At 35.9% G+C, this 22,682-nt stretch overlaps 1 protein-coding gene across 2 annotated transcripts in view; it reads left to right on the top strand.

The window, feature by feature from the left end:
- Positions 1-22,682, top strand: part of SOX6 (SRY (sex determining region Y)-box 6) — a 270,394-nt gene that overhangs the window by 21,403 nt on the left and 226,309 nt on the right. For both annotated transcript variants that reach the window (XM_010563828.1, XM_010563827.1), the window contains exon 3: positions 12,194-12,437. In XM_010563828.1, coding sequence (XP_010562130.1) covers positions 12,194-12,437 — 244 coding nt within the window. The remainder of the gene's footprint in view (positions 1-12,193; positions 12,438-22,682) is intronic.

Here is a 22,682-nt window from a genome sequence, read left to right as displayed (position 1 = left end):
CTGGTAATAATGTAACAGTAGTCAGTTTTTCACTGAAAACATAGGAATTTCACATTGCAAAATGACCCAATGTAATTTTTCTATGCCAAGAAAAGTTGTTAAGGATATATCTTTAGCTGAATAAAGAGGATTCAACTAACCTCAGTACAGCTGCTCTGATTTACAGTGTCTGAGGATCTGACCCATACTCGAAAGTCTATAATGATTCTATGTGTGTGCCATAATTCCTAGATTAACAGATACATTTCTTTTCAATTCTATTTGTATTTGGTTTAGAACCACAGACACTGAACTGTCTCGTTGATGGTTCATGGTAGGGAGGATAGCCATACCAGTTAAATATGCCCGTAAAGCTCTATGTTCTGTATGGCAATGCTTTTGAAATTGGTAATAGAGCTCTCAACAAATGTCCATGAGAAAACAAAACTGTTCGACTCTGTTTTTAGAAGTAATAGGCTGCACATATTACGTGCTGTTTGCTTGTCTATTATAAATTATTACCAAGAAACCTAAGTGGGAAACTGTTACAAAATACAGCCCTGAGCAAAAATTGACACCGTTTGAGAAGACAAGACTTCTTTACAAATGCAGATCATATGTTTTATCCTTAAAATATAGGAAAAAATGGGTCAGAGATGAAAACCACAAGGCCCTGTGTATTTCGATGGTAAGCATACTGCATCACAAGTTATAATAGCTAAAATAACTTGTAAGGGATCTAACTGAATTTAAATGGTAAAAATGTTTGAAATCACTGTCAATATTTTAGGTTTGCATTTTAGACATTTGGTTTTTTACTTTCTAATTATCTGGGCACACCTTCATTTGACCGGGCCTTTGGTTTGTGTGCTGGTTTATGTTTTTCTTTGTATTGCGATAGTTGTGCTTCGTGATGTTCTTTGACACATTTAAAAATACTAACATGGAACTTTGAGCACTTGGGAAATGCGGAGCAATTCAGAGCCTGGGCACTCTTCACCTTTAGCCTTACGGTTGATTTTGCTATGCATGTTTCCTTCTCCTTGTTAGAAATCAGATGCTGTATGCCATAATCTTCCACAAAAATAGGATAGTTGAGGGTCCTCAGTTATTGCAAATTATTTCTTCCTAACAATTTTGTGGTACTTTGCAGAACTGAAACCAAAAGACAGGGAGAGTTTGTAGTTTCCTTTGCAATTGATGCAGTTTCAGACTGCTGTATGCAGAGATTGCACACTGCTTGATCTCTCCAAGCTGAATGATGAAATGGTGTAAGCTTTACATGTGACAGTTACTTTCTAATGTTCTCTGATTCTTTTCAGTGCCTAGTCCAAATACCTTAATGAATTCCTTAAAGATACAAAACCTGTATTGGGAAACTGGTTAATATTAAACAATGATTTTTTTTGTTTTACTAAATAACAATGAAAATAGTTTATATTGTTAAGTATGTCATACTAAGACTATGAATAACAATGTCTTAGATTTTTTTTTTTTAAGGCAGTTAAAATTGGTAGAGATTTCATCTGTGGACCTTGTGAAAGAATAGGAGGTTCAAAGTCTCAATAAATTGAACTTTAAATTGTTTGCACTTCTTAATGGCAACTGATTAGCTTAATTAATAAAGGAGATAATGTTTTGGTTTACTTTATTTGAATTCTTAGACCGCTACAATTATTTATCTTTTGTCTTGGTATTTTCATATTGAAGTAAATTAACATGAAGAAAAAAGGGCCCCATCTACTCCCTCCCATGAAAACTTGCAGAGCCCAAGCAGTGGAGGGCTTGTGGGGAGAAAGAGCGAAGTTGCCACATTGTTGTTCTTGGCCATATTGCCAATCAAACAGGGGTATTTCTGAAATATTTCCTGGGTAGTTTCAGCTAGGCATAGTATCCCCTGTAATCTTTTTCTGAACAGTATGCTGCTTCAGACTACCCTGTCCTTTATCCCAGAAGTAGCTGCAGCTCACAGGTAAATGAGGTGGTTCCTGCAGGGGTCTGTAAACACATTTTAGGGTTCCCATTGTGCACATCTGTAAGGATCATATTGTGTAAGCCTTAGTTCAAAACAAAGAAATATTGTGCAAAATGCTGCCGTGTAAAAGCCTGCTTGTAAGGACTCTAACAAAAATCAGAATTTCTCAAAGTTGCAGAAAGTGGGGCATTTTGTCTAGTTTTATCTGATTTAAATGCTTGTGACTTTAAAATTGTTGTGGGTCTTTGCTACCTTCCTTTCTTCCTCTGTTCCCACTGTCCCGTCCCAATCTGTCGTCCTAAATTTGCTGCTTAGCCCCTTGAAAACAAAGCCACAATTAGGCATACCAGCTAGAGCGTATCAATATTCTAATACAGTGGAAAAGAAGGTGCTGTGTTGTATGCTACAGTGTAATGCACAAGAGCAAGCATCTATGGCCAAAACCTGTGAGGAGGTTGTAGCCGGAGAGCCCAGCCTTTCCGTGCTGCACCCGAGCTCCCAGGGATGCAACGCCTGAGGCAAGATGCAGGAGGTGTTCCCGGTTATGTGGAGCCTGCACCTTTTCCTTAAGCTCTTCCCCAAGGCTAACGACATCTTTAAGCAGTCCTTGTGCCTGCTTTATCCGCAAGGGTTAGGATTACATCTGGCTCTGGCACAATTGTGCAGGGTGGAAAAAAGCTGCTTGTCCCTTACTGCCATTCTTGAATATTCCTTCAGAGAAAAAACGATGTCAGCCTGATTCTCAGCTTTGCATATTTTGCTTTTCTCTCTTCTTTTGTAACTCCTCCAGCATCGGTGAAACTTTAAAACGTATGCAAAGGTGATGTGCTTATACATCAATAAATGTGCAAGAACTTTCTGCATGCATTAGTAGTGACTGGAATATTGATACAGAAAAGGTAATCCATGATATCACTCAACAATGCAAGTTTTTCAAGAATAATTTAAGTTTAGCTTCATTTCTGTGAACCACATGAAAATATTTTTTCAAGTATATATCCTACCTAGGACACTCCTTTATAGTTTATAGGATGCCCAGAGCTACTGTAGATGTAAAACACTATTTCTGGTTATAAGATCTCTGCATCACCAAAATGCAAATTTCACTCCTGAATATGTAGGCCACTTGCTGAATAACCTGAAGAAATATATGGTGAAAATGTTAGTTCTCATGTATTCAGATTACCCCCTTCAAAGGTCTTCCTCAGGTTTTTAATATCCTGAAAGTCCCAGTTCTGAGGCAGTCTGCAGTTCAAACTTCATTTTCAGTTCTTAAGAGTGAAGTCATTTAAATAAACAAATCAAAGTGGCACGTCATGCATAGCTTGTGCCAAAGTACGCCATGTGCCAGTTAGAATTAATTTTTATGAATCCTCACATATAAGAGTTTATAATAACAACAATACAGATACGCATGCTTGTCCCTAGCATCTCTGATGACACTTGCAGTTTTAAATGTGCACAAGTAACATCCCAGCACGGTTCTGACCTGTGTTTGTTTTTAGTATTTCATGAATCAACTTCTTTAGCTGTTTTCTTTCTCACTTAATAAAAGGCATATAAATCTTATTGCTAAATAACACTAGGTTATTTGATAGTAAAAATAAAATCCCTCCTCCTTTTCTTTGTGAATAGCCAGATGGATGTGTTTACCCTTTAGAGAAATTTAGATTTGATACTTTTGTTATGTTTTGTTTTCTTCCTGGTAATTACGTTGGCACTTTGCTGATCCCTAGTTGTGCATTATTACAATGGAAGGTGACAATCTGATTGTCTTCAGTTGGAGAAACAAGTAATTTTATATTTACCGAGCTGTCAGGTAACACTACCTCACAGTACTAAGAGCTCCTGGCAATGTGGTTTGGCACCTATATTTAAGTGCTTTGAAGCTTGCGTAACCTCTACTGAATGAGAAATATTTTGCCTGCTAGAAATGTTTTTAGGCTTGTAGTGTAAGGTTTTTATTAAAAAGACAATCCGTAACTGAGCTGCAGAGCCATTGTTTCGGCTTACATGGAGGTACTAATTAGGTGGTTTAGTGCAACTGGCTACAGGTGAGCCTGAAATTGATACTCCATTTCACTGCCTACTGAGGTGCTCTATTGAACTTAGAAATGAGGATCAGAAATATGGAGAGGAGGGAGGAGAATGGGGAAGGAGGGGAGAGAAATCTGACTGTAGATAAAATATTTCTGTTCTGAATTAGGTGGTGCAGAGAAATGGATGGCACATGACCTTTTTTTCACACCTGTAGGACTGGAAATTAACTGTTTAACTCATTACATGGAATCTTAAGCACCTCCTGAAAATTAACTGTAGGAGGAAAAAAAAAGTGTAGGAATACTGCATCTTACTGTTGGAGTATGCATCTCATAGAATACTGAAAGGATTTAATGAACATTTCAGGAACTTATGCCCATCAGGTTTAAGTGTGCTCAGGAAGATTTCTAGTTATTAGAACAAGTTCTTAACTGGCTTTGTAAGGGAAAAAATAAATGTATTCTTTTCTTTTGTATAAAGTCTAATCATGCTAAAATAAATTCCTCTTAGTATTTTTAGGCATCCTTTATCAAAACCATTTATATAATCATTCAGCTACACAATTAAGTCATTCTATTCCATAAAAATATGTGAATTAATGCTTATTTATAGCAACCATTGTTTTTAAATTTTATTGTTAGTGATTGCTTTTATTTATATTGTATATTCTTTCACTTGCTGCCTAAAAAACCAAATCCTAACAAGTTGCTGATGGATAAATTCTTGGCACGCTCACTCTTGTTCCCGTAGTTATTGGTAAAGATAGCTGGAAGTCAGTACCGCCTTTTTTCTTTTTCTTTTTCCAACAGTAAGAAATTGGATATCCAGAGACACATGGTGTAGTCATAGGACTTTAAAGGCAGTCATCACTGAGAAGCTAATAGCAACCAATTAAACAGAGGTGGTTACGTGATGTAACATTATCAGGAGAAACAATTCATGAGTCAAAGCATTCCAGGGCATATGAGCTCCGGTCCAAAGAACAGTCTGAAGCTGTTTAAATAAAGTGACAGCAATATTGTCAGCTAAATATAAACTATCAAAAATATTAACTACAGTGAGTGAAGATGAGCACATCCCAGGTGCTAAATGACTATTCTTTCACTGCCCTTTACTGCATTCAGTGTGAGTTCACCTTAGGCATTTTCAGTGAAAGCTCCGGGTAGTGAATAAAGAGAATGGAATATTTAACCTACTAGAAAGATAGGCTGTATTTTTGGCATTTTATGAATCTGACTAAACACTGGATTTTCACTGAAAAGTCATCATGGGCTGCAAGGCTGTTTTGCTGCATCCATTTTAATGTTTTTGACAACTAGATGAATAGACAGGAACTCGTTCCCTAACCCTAATATTTTATTGTGGCTGCACGCCTAAGAAGGTCACTATAATGGCAGAATGTAAGAGAAAGGCTTTCCAAAAAAGTTCCAAGGAGCTGTTTAGCTCTCACATTGTTTGATTACAAATGAGAAGAAATACCATAAAAATTGTTCCAAACCCTCTGAGCTTTGAGGAAGTCTGAATCTGAAGTCAAACTTTGTGATATGGATCCATATCTATTAGCAGAAGTGTAATATGTCTGGATTAGAAAAACAAATGCAAGAATAGCTGAGTGTGTATCTTGGAAGCTGTGGGTGTATTGCTTAGCTCGATGCTTATTTCAGCTAGAGATTTGGGCGCTCAGTTAGCATAATAGCTGTCATTTCTTGAATCATATTTTCTTCCATCCCTCCCCCAGGCTTTTATTTCCAAGGTGATTCCTGCGACTACCAGAAACTCTCTAATCTTGCAATGCTGTTTATGATCATACGCAACTAATTCTTGTAGTATTCCTGCAAAATGAAGCCAAGGAAGAGCTTGAGGGAGTTGAGCTGACTGGCCTAAGGCCTTGCTGTGACTCAGAGCCAGAGCCAGGAATAGAAACTGGGAGATTCTCTCCCAATCCTGCCTTGTCTATTCGTACGGGTTTTGTGCATAGGGATTCATGTTGGGGTGCAGGGCCCCAGGAGAATGGAATCTTGCTAACTGTTCATTTGTGTTACTAAGGCTCCTTGAAAACAGATATGAGATTTCATGATTTTAGGAAATAACTCTTTATTCTAAAATGGCAGACAGATTATGGCATTAGATTTACAATGAATTACGTTACTGAGTTATGCCTACAGAACATTATTTTAGAGGGGCAGAGCTGCCAAATATTTTGGCTATTGGCAAAGCATTTTCATTTTTCTTTAAGTCTATATGAACACTAGTGTAACTGTTATCTTTATACAGCAAAAATAAAGATCAGTTTTCCTGAATGTTTAAACGATGCTAAACTGGTTTGCAGTTAGAAATAAGTAAGTTGTTCCCCTAACTTCTATGCAGCTATGTCAGCGTACCCTGTTGTACATCAGGCCTGTATAGGTATATACTTGTGTACTAGTATAGCACTTGTATAGGTGAACTTGCACTGCAAAATAGATTGCATAAAGGATGCTCTTGAGTTTCGGAAGGGGTTTGAGGATCCACAAAAGACACAAGGCCACCAAGTAATGAGGTGTGCCATAGTTACGAAAGAGGAGGATACTGTGGACGGTGCAAGCAAAGAAGAGTATACAATGCATTTAATTTATCCCAAGGCTGAGTGGTGATTTGTAAGGGAGGGTCCTGTAAGTCACATTTAATATTGTGAGAGGAGTATGCAAGTTTGTTGCTCTTTTAGAAGGTGGGGCAGGATAGGATGCTGTGGCTGAATTTTACTTTTCATGAACACCAGGTTAGCATAAAAGTTTAGAAGGAAATATTTAAAAGGTTATGAGCACTTCTAAAGATGGTTTCTCTTAATTTATTTAGTTCTGGAGTCACCAAAGCACTTAGACATGTGCTTAACTTTTTGAAACTGAGTAGTCCAATTTGAAATTAGTGGACTGCTTGCATACTTACAGTTAATCATGCACTTAAGTACTTTAATCTGGCACTTCGGGGAAAAGGAATGGAGACTGTTCATAAAAGCTCTGTAAATGAATGTATTTCTAATCTAATCTGATTCCAATCTACTGTTGGAGCTGTAGACCTGGGTTATGTCTATACTGCAGTCACTAAAGCAGGATGAATTAGTCCATCTGAGTACCACGCTACTGTAGTTGGAGTGCTATCAGAAACAAGCTTGTTTAAAATTAGTTTGGATATCTCAGCATTACAAAGCAGTCATTTATGTGGCTGCAGTGTAGACATGCCTTTAGGTTTGTGAATGCCTTGAGAGGGTGGAGCAGAGCAGAAGCTGGAGTCTTCAGCCAACTACAAGTCTGCTTCGTCATATATCTCGTTGTTATTGCTTAGTTTATACGTTTTTGAAACAGTGTCTGGGCTATCACATTGTAGTGATCTGTGTTAATACTTTGTGGCTTGATTCTGAAATGTCTAGCAGCTAAACCACCAGGTCTAGCCATAATTTCCAGTGTAACATTTAATCATTTCAGCAGGCATGGAAGATTTTAGGCTTTGGAAGCCTTTCATGTCAGAAATATTATCTAATTGTTTCGAAAAAGAAGATATACATTGTTTGAAGAATTTGAGACCATAGAAAAGCCTTAGACAAAAAAAAAAAAAAAAAAAGAGGTATTTTTATTTGTATTTAGAAAGGTATAACACACACTGTCTGTAGGAAAAAAGGAAAACTGATGTTTTGAGAATCTGACTGGCAGTCTTCATCAGAGCAGAGAGAATTTCTTCTCTGGATTAAAATAAAAAATCATGTCAGATATATAGAGAATGGAGCTGTTTGGGACTGTGTTTAGTTTGACGTAGGTAAAAAACCCTTAGCAGTTCAATTTTAGCTTTACTACCTTGGTATCGAGGCTGACTGAAATTGGGGTCCAATTCCTCAACATTACTGAGGTTTTGATAAATGATCCCATTCTTTTTCTGTCTCAAGATCAAAATGAGATAGAATTTATTCTAGTTGTGGAAAATCCAAACCAAGATTTATTTAGTTCTCAAAGTTGAGTAGGTGATAGGATTTCAGATAATTAGGGCCTTTTTCAACTTTTTTTTCATACACATTAGGTATATTTTCCACCTTTAGTGATTGCTGTGTTCAGCTAATCTGTCAATTTCACCAAAGCAACAATTTCACAATGTAGTTTTCTTTCTGATTGTGTGCTGTGTAATCAATATACTGATATAATGTGAGTGTAATTTCCTCTCTTATTTTATCTTCACTGCACAGTATTATAAATAAACAGCTAAAAAAGAAAAAAGAAAGAAAAGCACCAAACAAATCTGTTGCATCTTCTTTTAAGATTGTACCACTGTAGACACTTGTTCTAGTAAAGTAGAATTGGACCCACTTGATTGCATTTAAATTTTTCATGCTTCAGCAGTTTGTCTGGGAGCACAGTAAAGAAAACCCCCCGAGCGAGGATAGTTTAGAATAATAGAACTTGATTTTGTGTATTATAGCGGCACCATTTGCGCTGCTGTAGTTAGGGTTGTGTCAGCACTTCCATTATAAACCCCTGTTTGCAGGGGTTATAACTAGGGAGATATTTTTTATCAGAAACTTTTTTTAAAATCATTCGAGTGAATTTAATTGATAATAGGAGAAAAAAATAAAATAAATTATAATGGAAATTAGTAAATTTCTGATACCTTTTACAAGCCTTATTTATTATGAATATTGATCTTTTTTTTTCCTCTCACCAGGGATGTTAGCAAATACATTTGGAATATTTTAAGTGTAAAATTGGGAAGTTACTATGGCTTAAAATTTGACTGCTATTCATACTCATATTTTAACATTAAAACATTTTAACACAACAACTTGTTCTATGATTTAATGTTATCATAAAAATAAACTACTCAAATGGGCCAGATTCTTCTCCCCCTTTGAATTTGGTGAGGCCTTGGAGTTATTGGCCGAACTGTGCGTTTGGACCTGATGGAGTTCAGTGTGCAGAATTCTCCCATTTAAGTAAAACCAAACACGTAACCAGTAAAAACCTGCATGAAGTAATTGACTGAATAACACCCAGTCTCAGAGTTTATATTTACTCTGTTTTACTGATTATAAGCCCAGGCATAATCAATATTTGGTGCATAACCTGGCACCCTCAGAAGACGTGTACACATCAGGGTTATTGATTGAGTTAATGACTGTGCTGGGAAAAGAAGGTGGGGGGCTTAATCGAGCAGGGTCCTACATCTCTGTCCCTTTTACCCCCATGTTTAAAATCTAGCAACCAAAAACCTGAAAGGTACCATTAAATGCTGACCTCTGACCATAATTAATATGTGAAATCTTGCCATTTTAACAAAGGTTTGGGGGGAAATAGAAGTGAAACACACCCCTAAAAATTATGTCATGAGGAGAGCAAGTGCCTGGGAGGCCTGCCTGAGCTTGTCTTTCTTTTCAGGCTCCGGGACTATAGGTAACCGAGTAAAGTGCAATATGAAAACGCGTCTGACCATAATGCAGCTGTGGAGAAAAGGGGTAGATGGAGCTAGAAAGCATTTGAACCCTACTCTTGGTCCATTCTCTTAGTCTAGTACAGACAAAAGTTGCTGGGCATGGCTTGAGGTTATTAGTGAATGCGACTTTGTCAATATAATTTTATTTTTAAGGTTAACAGAGTCCCCTTTTCTCTATGTAATCAACCTAAACAACAGAACACGAATAGAGATTTTTATTTAATTGTGTTTAAAACATCATGAATAAGGGGAAAGTATATTAGTGTATATAGCAAAGAAAAAGTGTTTCTTCTATAGTGCGTTACCAGTAGATAGCTTTACTGAATGGTCACTTGAGGAAGTACGGAAAGCCTGTTTATGAAATAGAGGTGAAGCCTTTCTAGACTAATTATATTCAGCATGTAATTTCTAAACTTCAGTCTGAATTTTGATTTTCAATTAACATTCCCAATTTGAAGATAATTTTCTATTTAATGTAATTGCAGGAAATAATTTATTGGCTGATTAAGACTGAGGGCCCAGCCTTCCTTAAGAAAACAGTCCCTAACAAACCAGCCTTTAAAGCCAACTCGTAGCTTTGGACAGATTCAGCCTATTTTTGCAGCTGCAGAGTTGTATTTAATTAGGATTGTGCACTATTATTCATTGGTGCAGTTTGTAGTTGAAATTATTCTTAAGAGACATTTTCATTTCTAGTTTTGTGTCATGATTAATTTATGGTGAAGAAACAGCCATAGCTATTTCTTTTCACAGAAGCTCGTTCGGTTTGAAACAGGAATGAAATCTGTTGAGAAGGTGAAAGAAAGGAAAATCCTTTATTGTGACTTTCAGTTTTCATGTCTGGTTTTCAAATTGCATAGAGCATTGACTTATATTTTCATGTGAGTGATTACATTAAAATGACTATTTTAATGATAAAAGGGAAAGTAAACCTTTTATTTTGTCTTGGATCGTAGTAATTATGAACCAGAACCTTTTGAAGTACGTACAGTAATGCCGGTTGCTGAACTCTTGGCATGTTCTCTGTACCATCAACACAAATTCTTCAGTGTAGCAAGAATGTAATACACAGTTTAAATTCCTCAGTTCTGCTTGTTTGCAACATTAATATTAGACTTCCACTTACACTTAGGGTCCCCTAAAGAAAACACAAACCTTTTTTGCCTCACCAGTATCGAGTTTAAGAGGCAGGATTATCTCTATTTACAGAATAGTTATTCTAAATAGGTATCAGTGTTTTAATATGTTTCAAAGCACTTCAAAGCTTGTAATACTTTCATATAGAACTGTACATAATTAGATTAGTTGATCCTATATTAATTTTTTTTTCACTGTAGGATACTAAATCTGAACTCCCTCATTAATTGTGAGAAATTTAGCATTAGCTGTTAAATCCTATGTGAAACACAGGCTGCTACATAAAAACTACTGTTTAAATTGGAATTAACTTAATTATTTTTCTTTGCACTTGATATTTCCTTCACTGTAATATTCATGAAAGCATGTGACAGATTTGTAAATTTAACTGTTAGTCTCAGATTTCCAGACCCTTTAATCAGTATTTATTTGTCTGTAGAAACAGTACTAGCAAGTTAATGATTTGCTAATTTGAAAAATGCTCATGTGGTTTCCTATGTTAACTGATTTGTGCATTTTTAAAGAAATGGTATGAAATCAATTATTGTTAAGAAGCAATTAAGGTGAAGATCTTATTCCTTAGTTTCTCAGCAATTCCAGTGTCAAGGATATTCTAAAGTTACTAAAACCTGGGAAGATAGCTAAGATATTTTAGCTGTCTTCTTTCAGGTTTATTAATGATTGTTTTAACAGTTGCAGTTAATCTTATTAGAAATTTTAAACAAAGTGTTTTCAGTTTTTCAGTTGAAGTCAGTTATATTTTCATCTAAGTGCAGAAACTGTGGTGAAAGCTGTGTTTGCATATGAGATGGTAGTAAGAGGCCATTATTAGGAAAGACATTTAACATAAATCAATGCATTTATTCATTACACTTTAAAGTCATTTAAAGTAATTTGTTGAGCTATATCCTATACTCGATGCCTAATATGAAATGAAACATAATTATTTTAGGTTTTTAGTTCAAACTGTAAAAGATTACTCAGATATTATCCATCCATTCAATAAACCATTCAGTTTTAGAACACTTTTTACATGAACATCTCAAAACATTTTCCAAAAGGTAAAACTGGGTAAAATTTTAAACAGGTTAAGAGCAGATACAGCTTAAAACAAACAGCAGAAGGACTTATTTAGCAGAATTTGAAATGGATTTAAAAATTCTCATCTGTGTAGAAAACATCTGCTTGCAAGGAATGAGGTTAGGAAAGCATGATGGACTCTCTCATTTAAATGTTTGCTTACAACCTTCAGACTTCTCATGGGAGTAGGAGTTTAGACTTGAAGTCTTATGCAAAATCAACATGAAAATACCAATAAAATCACTATTTTCTTATGGCTGGAGAAAATCATATTGTTTGACAAGTCTAAACGAATAGAATGACATCATATAACTTAACCCTGACCTTGACTTGGCATCAATGAATACTTTATCTCAGTGTTTTGGATCCAGATCCCCCAAACCCTTACTTTTTAGACTACTTTTGTTGACTGCATATGATTAATTTTTAACTGTTGTAGGCAAGTCTAGTGTGTTTAGAGGACTGTTTTGAGCTTGATTTTTTTCATTTACCACCAATGTTTTCTTTCTGTCTGCTTTTCTTGTTTTGTAGAAGAATGTCTTCCAAGCAGGCTACCTCTCCGTTTGCATGTGCAGCTGATGGAGAGGAAACAATGACCCAGGACTTAGCATCACGAGACAAGGAAGAGGGCAACAGTGATCAGCATGCGACCTCTCATCTGCCTCTACATAATGTAATGCACAACAAACCTCACTCCGAGGAGCTACCAACTCTGGTCACGACCATCCAACAAGATCCCGAGTGGGATGGAGTCATCTCAGCCCAACACAGAATGGTGAGTTTTACAGTTTTCACAGTGGCTTTCTAAATTAGTATTGTAAAAGACTGTTCACTTCCATTTTGAAAGACATGTTCAGTACAATCCTTCTTGGATGTAAAGCTTTTTAAATGTTAAAGTGTTGGTGTTAGTAATAAATCAATATCAATACGGTGTAATTGTAAATTACAGTTGTATAATCTTCTTAAGTATACAGGTCTATATGAATGAGGTCATTTGATGAGTTCACCTTCGGAAAGGAAATGCATCTATTTATCGTGTTTTCATTCATACCTTGATTTATGTCATAACCTCTCTAGCTCATATATTCAAGCATTAATTTCTGACAGGAGGATGTAGCTCACAACTGTTTGTCATCTGCAAAGTGTTGTGCTGAAGGAAGAAACTTTAATGTATTTTTTTACTTTTCTCTCAGAAGTAGAACCCACCAAATCTAGAATATTATAGCTTTACACCACAACAAAGAAGCTGGCATTTTAGGTGACACAAACATCCTGCTCTATTTATAGGAAATTACAACTTTTTGTGGAGGGGAAAGGTGTTTATGAGTAACTATGTCATGGTCTTCTGCTCTAGATCACCAGTTTGTATATAGGTGATGTTAGCAATGATCAGAATTATTATCTGTATTCTCTTCAGTAGCCTAGATAAATTTATTTTGCAGCTGTAATTCTGTCTCTGCATCCCCAAAACTGTGCAATAAATGGACAGACTGAAAGAAGACTGAATGGGCATAACATCTCAGTCTATTTATTTTCCTTGCATGTGTTCCTCAGGAACAGAAGTAAGGTACATGGAGCAGCCAGGTGTTCTGTAAATGTAGAACATCATAATTCCAGACTCTCCATAAAGTGGCTTTCGCAGACATTAAATTCACACAGTTAGTTTAAAAAGAATACCCTGCCTTTTCATAAAATTTCTTCTGTATTTTTATTAAATGTCTATGAGCGGATTTTATTCAGCAAGTCTTTATTTTTTTCCCAGTATGAATCAGCAGCTTTTAGTAAGGTTAAAGAGCAATTGTAGAATTTTTTTGACAGCACTAACAATAATGAACTTATTTTAAATTTGACTAGAAATAATAATTCTAATGCACTAATCAACACAGATACTGGAATTCTTCGTGCATATTGTGGTGCCTGGAATTAATTAAATAATAGCACTACAATAACACCTATTTTGTTAATATAGTGTTGTTTTTTTTCTTTCTAAAATCCAATTGATTTAAAAGATCAAACCAAACCACAAAAATGCTATCTAATTTGTAATGCACAATTTAAACCAGTGCAGAACTTTGTCAGGCCTAAAATATTCCTCAGTATCTGGGCGACTGTCATGAAGAAGCCAAAATTTCAACTGTAAAAATAGCTTTAAAGAAAAATGAGCATAGGTTAGTAATTTGGTAAAGTAGGTTGTAAGTTGTATATATGGCTTCTATGCAGAATGCTCAGATGGAACCTTATTTTGGATGGAGAGGCAGTCTTTTGCCCAAGTCATGCGATAAGCACATCAGAATGCTTTTAATGTCTATGTTAGCAGGAGGACAAGCTGGACTAGAAAGGTTTGGTCAAGTTTGTTGATGGAAAAAATAAATCTGTGAATTCATCAGCTACTTTCCTATTCATGCAGAGAGGCATGTGAACTCTGGGAATTTTGGTCTTAGGACAAACATTGATAAAATGACTCTGTGTCCCAGAGAGAAAGGAACTCCCAGCCTCTAGTGTCCCTCACAGCATTTGTTTTTGGTTCAGGCTGTTCCTTGGACCTGGAGTAATGCTTCAGCCAAAATGATAGAAACTCTTGCAGTATGATCAGTTGTACCCATTTTTTGTATTGCTCTGAAGTGGGTGTACACTTACAGCAACAGAGTGCAATCTCTGTTTTCTTTCTTAATGCTGCACTATCATGTCAATGCTTGGACATGGCATGAAACAATACCCAGTTTATCACATTTCAGAACAGATGCATAAACTTTTCCTGAGTGACTTAGCACTCTGGTTTTCCTCTCTCCTTTTTTCCATAATATATGTAGATGAATGTCCTGAAAATCATGAGGAGTTTCCACAATTCCCTTAGGTTAAATCTGGTGGGGTATCTATGCCATCCTTATTTAGGGAGCTCTCAGCTAAACCAAACAGATTTTTTTTTTTTTTGCCCAGCTCAAAGCTGGCTATAAATTACAAGGCTTGGCTAGAAGTGAAAACTGAAGTTCTAAGGCATGCTGTTTGGTTGCACTTAAAAGAGAGATAAAATGTACAGAGCAAGGTCCCAGTGCCTTTACAGTTTAGGTGAGTTAGATGACTGGTTTGGTGAAAATTTTTTTTTTCCTCCTTGAGGGACTGTCATTTAGGGTAACTCTTTTGATTCTTTTTGATTATTTTTTGTCCCTTATTTATGTCCTTCATGAGCAAACCTTTAAGCCTCAATTCATTGCATAAAGTTTCTCTGAAACATGTCAGTCTCCAAGCAGGCATCAATATTGCTAAGAAAGAATTCAGAGGCACCTGCAGTTTTCCCAATGAAAGCAATTTCATACTCCTTTAAGGGAGGATAGGAGTTTCTTTCCAGAAAGACAAATTCCAGTAGGTGGTTGGGCAATTTTGAGATAGGTGCTGTGGTAGTGACCGCTTTTCTACTTAATAAAACCAAATTCCCAGAAGGTAAGTGCTTTCTGACCTTTCCCAGACGGATCCTTTCAAAGCAGATTTGAAGAAGCACCTGCTCATACCATTTATACTGAAAGTAAAGACAGTAGTGCTGTCATTAAAATGCATCAATAATGTGTGTTGTCTGGTTATAAGATAGTAAATTCAAAGAATGCTGTGTCGACATATGGGGAGGAAAAAATTTCTCTTTTATGTGGTATCTAATTAAAGGCACAATCCTTCATCCTTTGTGCCCTTAAAACTACTAAGGAGTTCACTGGAATTTGTGAGAGCACACACAGTATGTATCTTAATGTGCTACAAGGGCCATACAGGTTGTAAGTGAAAAAAAGATACTGTAGCAGGGCAATTTGACTGAAAAAAAAGTGATTTTTTTTCCCCAACATGTATGGTATGCAGCACTTTCTGTAATATAAAATACCTTTAAACTACATTGTATATTATCATAAAAAACCCACACTGGCTAGAAATGTTTTCAAACTTTCACTCCCTTTTGATATCAGGCATTGCTTTCCACTGAGTCCTTTGTGTATTCTGAATGTCTGGAAGCCAAAATATTTTGTTTTAACTCCCACTCTATAGTATTTCCCAGCTGTGTACTTATATGGTGTAATAAAAGGATTTAACAAATGGGAAATAGCAGCTGCATTTGGAAATTCCCTTTGTGCTCCCTTTTCATTTGACAGATTCAGCAATGTGTAACAACTGTAACGTCAGACCTGTAATGACTTACACTGCAAGTATCATATCACCAGCCAATCTGATGTTATAGTGGGAAGAAAATGAAACAACCAAAAGATTTCTGTAATTTCGTATTGCTGAGCTGAAAAGATTATATGTATATTTCTAACTGTAACTTAATATAAAAATACCTGGACATATGGGTGTTTATTGCTGCCTGTAGTTCTACTAGAAAATAAAATCTATTTCAGGCTAAGGACGTATCTGTTTGCTGCAGTAAACTGTAGGGAAGAGGGCAAAGTGGTACTAAGATAATAAGGAAAGTATCCTGCTTTCTTCCATGGACAGTGAGTAGCAGGCAAGAAATACAGTCAAATTTTTAGGTTGCATCCAAAACCTGGCTCTCTTGGGGCAAACAGACTGAGAGAGGATGAGGGGGGAAAGCTTACAATACTTACACAATTAAGTAAAAGAAAGCTTAAACAATACTTACTTTTGCTACATTTAATAGTAACTGAATTGCTGTATCCTAATCATATATATATACTAGTAAATATGTAAAGAAATGGATAATCATAATTTGTGCTTTGTTCACGGGGGAACCAGGAATGGTCCCCATCTTCATATAGAGCCCAGCACAGCTTGTGAGTTAAATTATGAAGGGTTTTTTATTTTTGCTCTGAAGTATCAGGAGAAAGCAGTGCCAACAACGAGATACAAAATTAGATGGACAAGTGGCCTGACCTTCTTTGAGGAATGGGATGGTGTATTCCCATGGCTGTAAAGGCTAGACGTGGGCCTTGTGAACAATAAATTTGAGCAGCTTTAACCTAATGAAATCTGGAATCTTTCTCCAAATTGCAGACTTCCCTCCCCGCCTTCAACAGTAAAAAGAAGAGGCAGGCAAATTCTGTTCCCATCCCCAGTCCCAAAATAACAGTCTGGTAACAGCCAGGGTGTGCGAAGAACTCGCAGGCACTGTGCTGATCCCTGTACATGATGATGTATTACTGTGATGGTCACTGTACTCTTCTTTTCCCACTGATGTTCCTCCCCTGCCCACCACTGTAGGGGGTATATAGACAGCATGTGCATGCACAGAATGAGGGCATCCACTACTCTGCTGTTACCTGGAGTGATGCAGTGAGAGACTGTTACAGGGAACCACAGCAACAAGCCAAGTCTAAAGGATGGGTGTTATTTCCCTGTGACTGAGGAAAAACAAACACATATACATATACAAATACAACTTAATTACCTCCAAATGCATGCTATGTTTCCCTATACTTTTTGTAGCGTTATTCAGAGACCCCTTGGATTTAGAAATGAAATGCATCTCATTGGATTTTATCTCAAATGGCAATATCGACATATATTTCATAATTATGTCAAGTCTCTGTCTTTTGTTGACTTCTTGCCAAAAGAGTGAAAAGCTTGCTACCTTTCCACTGTGTCTGGACGTAGGTCTCAGCAGTACTGATAGCAGATTTGTAATTGCAGCAGGAAAAGTGAAGATCTTTTAATGCCACATGTATTTGTTCCTTTTAAAATAATTTTAAATCACCAAGTATCAAATTTAACTTTATATCGCTTTAGCAAAACTACTGTCATCAGAAAGGCAGAAATAGGTGGTATCCTGAAGGTCTTAATGTTTCAGTGCTTACTGTCTCTACATAAAACAAGCACAGTCTTGTCACTCCCCCCCTCCTTGTTATTAACTTCTCTTGTTGAAAGTTCTTCTCTTTAAGGAAAATAAGCTCAGGTTTTTAGGAAAGATCATTGAAAAACGTTTACACATGCTAAACACTGTGAATTTGTTGTTATATAAATTCATGGCTTCAAATTCTCAAAAGTTATAGATACAATTACATGTTTTGAAATTTTATTTTTAGCTCATTTACAGGCTGGATATGAGCATATAAAATGCATCAAATATAAATGCCCTAAACTCTGGCAATTCTGTATCTGCTAAATTGCTCATGCAGCTGTTATTTACATGTACAAATCTGAGTTTTGTGATGATCGAAAGCAATTCTACTGTGCTTGTGGTATTATTTCTGCATGCCAGGTAGTGCATCAGAATTTGTATCTAACTAAAGAGATAAATACCTTCACATGTAATTGCATGGGTACAAAGTTTTGGCTGAAACTAAAGGGTGTGAAAAAGCACACGATATGATATTTTATTTTTCTATAAAATAGACTTCTATGAGAAATATATTGCAGAAAAGATAAAAATAATTTTTTTTCAAGCACGTTGTTTTGATTCAAAAAACATTCAGGTATGTGCTTAACTTGACTTTATTAGGACTGCCAACAACTATAATGTTAAGCACATGTCTAAAGGTTGGAAAGATCAAGGACTTAGTTTTACTAGCTTTAGCATAAAAAGATGTTTACATTTCATATTAAAAAGAATAAACCTATTCCCTAAAAGTGTGCAGGACAACGTGCTTAATGGGGGTGGTGAAATACAAAACTGACTTTATTTGAAGAAGAATCAAATAATTGTTCTTTTTGGCACATCTGTTATACTTGTATTATTTTCATTTTGACACTGTACATTTTTTTTTTCCAAATGCACAGTCTATTTTAAACCTTTCTCTATATTCTAGGGTGAACTGTGTTTAAATAGAATTATTCATCACCTGAATTCTTTGCAAAAGATTTGTAGTTTATGTTCATCTAAACCTGTAGTCATTTTATTCCTTTCTCTTATTTTAACATTTCTTTTTTTTTTTAATAAAGCAATTTCTGAAAAGTTTTTAATTCACTTCTGTATATTGACATTAATTTTTTCAAAAGTAGAAGCATTAACACGCTCTAAATTGTTAAATTTTTTTTTTTTTTTCCTTGGGCAAGAAGGAATCAGGTATGCATGCTGATTAACACACTCCAGTCATTAACATGTGATTATGTGGGCTGCATATTGAGCACCTGCCAAAAGATAAAATCCAGCACTTTACTACATCTGTGCAAGGACTTTTTGCATTTCTTTTGTACTTTGACAGCTCAAGAAAAAACAGACTTTGGTATCTTTGTTCAGCATAATAAAACTGTGTACATAAAATGTCTTCATGGAGGAAGGAAAGATAGTACATATATTTATTTTAATCTTTGAGGCCATGAAAAATCCAGGGACTGAGTTACACAGCACCAAGTGTAATATGAATCTCCTAATGTACTGTATCACTGACATTCATATACAGTTTACAACATTCCTGCATGTTTATAAGGATTATCTGTTCTGGGATTCAGCCAATGTTATTGTAATTCACAACAGTTTTATGTGATACCTTTATGTCTCATAAATGTCTTGTTTTTATTTCAATCTTCCAAATGTTTCATCAGTGTTTACCTTAAAGAAATACAAGTACTCTATGCAGCAGGCTGGTTTCCTGCATGCATTCCTCTGCAAATGCTAAAAGGGAAACATAAAGCATGCAATACATGTCATGTAACTATATACAGAGAAGGATTTCCACGTGCATTTGATATTGCTAAAAACATAAATACAAATTTTATTTTGATATTTAAAATAGATCTAGTTATAAGTTGGACAACTAAGAAGACCTAATAAGAGGAAGTTGGATATATACAAAGTGGTCTGGAATATCCAAGCCACACAATCCTTGTTTTATTTGGCAGCTTCTGACGAGCATACATCACAAAATATGTGTCTTTATTTACCCAAAAGGTAAACAGTGCTAATCAGCTGGAACTGATCACAATGCATCTTCAGTTTCAGTTTAGATGAAAATACAAGTCTAAATACTCGTTCTGTAAATGGTTATCCATTACTTTTTCTTAATAAGAGCATTTAATCAAAGTCCAGGGCATAAAGTCTCAATATTGTTGTGATTTATTACCAAACCTAAACACAGGAAGTTAGGACATATGGTATTTGGATAATTAAGGAAATCCTTAGCATCTAGCTCTTACAAAAGCACACGAGTTTATGCATATCATTTGTGGGTGAGTTGATTGCCATGTAGAAATGATTGGTCATTGTATTTAAGAATTTTGAGATGATTTTCCATTCTGGAATGGAGCAAAATGCCTGTCAACATTTTTCACAGATTTGCTCATTTGCAAAGGGAAGGGTTTAAATCACATAGTTGAAAGATTGTATCCTTCTGAAATCTCTCCACCCAAAAGTTGGTGTACCTGGATTCATTTGGTTTGCTCCAACAACTGAGTATGAAGAGATTGCTGCAATTAAGCGGTCATATTTTACATCAAACAAAAAGTCCCTGCCTATTCCTTCCAAACAGATATCTAGTCTTGCAGTCATAAGACCATATTCATATCATATACGCCTGATTATTAAGTCATCTCATTTTTAAACCTTTGATCTAAACTAAAGGTATTTTTCTCTCTCTCTTTTTTTTTTCTTAATTTAGCATAATATTTCTTGGTTTAGAGCTAGTGCTTACTGTTGTATTGTTTCTTTTTGAGGTTTTTAAATGTGTATAAAAGACGAAATACAAGCCTCTTACAGATTGTATTCAGCCTATACTTTGGCAGTGAAATCGGTGTAAGTTTTATCAGAGTAAACGCTGAGTTAAAGACTTGAGGTTTTATTCCATTACTTGCCATTTGCCCTCCCACTAGCATAATTTGCTCAGACGTTACAAATGATGTTCTCGCAATAGCTCATAGCAGTCGTTCTCAAGCCTTGGATTTAAATAAATCTTTCGTAATAAAACTTTTGGTTTTTTTTAATTGGATGAGAATTGGAAATGATCAGTTAGATTTTTAATTTCTCTTAATTCTATTTAATTAAATTCCTCAAAATGGGAAACCTTATTTAATGTAGTGATTGGAAATGATTTTGTAAACATTTGCTTTCATTATATGTTAACTCCAGACTAGTTCCAAGTGCCAGCATGCCTCTAGTACTTGGAATCAAAACCACTCTGGATATCCAACTTTCCTGGGGTGTTTACATGTGTCCCATTCAATGCAGAGACAGATAAATATCCCTTTATAACAGAAAAGCCTCATCCACATGGAAATAAGCAATTCAGCTAACACATTTTATGTTAGTAATATTTGCTTTCTACTTCTTGGCCATTCATCCTGCGATTTCAGTTGAACTCTTACAGAAAGTTTTCTCTCTGGCTATTGAGTAGGATTGCAGTCGTCAACTTTCAATCAAAGTTGACAGTAGTTATTCTTAAATTGCTAACTAACACTGCGACCCTGATTTTGTACAGCCCACAGTTTCAGTTCCCGAGTTTTCCTCTTTTCTCACCTTCAGAGAGCTTCTCTCTTTGTGACAGAATCTATCCTCCCTGCATGAAACGTAAATGCCACCATAAAGGAATTGCAGGAATTCATTAAAATCTGCAGCCTCGTGCACTCCCCCCCTTCTAAGGCTCCTGACCAGAGAATCCAGCTCACCAGACTGTTGGTCTGCCCTTAACCCTTATGAGGATCCCAAAGAGAGATCTGTCCCAAGCCAGCTCTCCGCTCATGCCTGTGGAGTCCCCAAACTGGGATGTTGCTTCTCAGCCCCCAAATGCAGCGCCCGTAATTTGTACTTTGGCGATTCAGAGGAACAATACTGAATCTTGTTTTTAGCCTGTAATCTTTCACTGATAGAACGGTCATTTTGTGTGTGTTTGCTCTATTTTGGAAGTGAAAGGGCTGCAGAAAAGTTGACACAAGTTGGCTCATGATTCAGTTTGCAGATTCTGCTGTAAACATTAGCTTCCAATATGAAAAATACTGGGTTAATTTTCAATACCCTTATTTACATCACTTACAGCAGTACGCCCTCATTTATCCTGTTAAAACCAGTGGAACCACTGATGGGAAAATGAACTAATTAAACTGTTAGAATCTAAATACACAAGAAAATATATTTTTTACACTAACAAGAAAATTATGATTATTTGTTCAATCCCTTTTCGACAGAAACATCTAAGAAAGTATAAGGATTTTCCTTCCTCCGTACAGAAACTAAGTGGCTCTCTCTTTTTGAAGAATTTTACCAATGTAACTTGTGAAATTTAGTGAATGTACATGCTAAAAAATAATTTTCTCAGAGCAAAAGGCATGCTGAAATATCTATACATATTATCTTAATTGAACAGTTTTAAAGGAATTATTATGGAGTGTGAAGAAAATACCATGTATGTAGTCACAAAGAGTCCCTGTCTTTATTTATTCCAAGCCGTGGTTTGTAATTATACAGAATTGTTTCTGCCATTAGCAAAACTATACTTGAGCCATTCACAGCAACTCTAAAAGGAATGGCCAACAGGCCACTCATTGTTTACACCAGGCAGCCTGGAAAGCTGATGAGATTAAGAACACTGTTGTTGGACCACATATATTCAAAGCAAATTTGGGATTGGTTAAAGAAGCATGCTGCCTCTCTAACATGATAAAGGCCAAGGATAGACCTAGGAGAGCTTTTACCATGTTGCACTGGAAGTCTTAAAGTTGTTTTCTCACTGACATACACATACAGAGGTTTTAGGGGTAAATCAAAGCATGATTTCATGCACGGGCTACCTATCCCTGAGTGAGCCATGCATAGTATTTTAGTATTCATGCCTTGCTAATTTCTGGTTTTCTGTCTTTTGTGCATTTATTTATTTTTCTCCATTTTGTACACTTTGAAACCTAATCCTTAAATTTTAATGGCTATATATAGGTATTTAATCTGTTATAATAGGGATATTTTGTCAAAACGCTAAGCACAGTGGGTTGAATGATCTATAATAAAATTTTGTCTGTGCTAATGGGCTGGCAAGGAAACGTATACAGGAAAAATGCCCTTTATTTACTTTGATATTAAAAACCAACATTTCAAAAATAGACTCAATTTTGTCCTTGCTGAATAGTAAGCAGCTGGAATAGTGGTCCAGACTGAGTTTCTGTC

The sequence above is a fragment of the Haliaeetus leucocephalus genome, unplaced genomic scaffold, assembly GCF_000737465.1.
Source record: "Haliaeetus leucocephalus isolate CR32 unplaced genomic scaffold, Haliaeetus_leucocephalus-4.0 Scaffold173, whole genome shotgun sequence".
Taxonomy (NCBI): domain Eukaryota; kingdom Metazoa; phylum Chordata; class Aves; order Accipitriformes; family Accipitridae; genus Haliaeetus; species Haliaeetus leucocephalus.
This window is presented reverse-complemented; position numbering and strand designations above follow the sequence as displayed.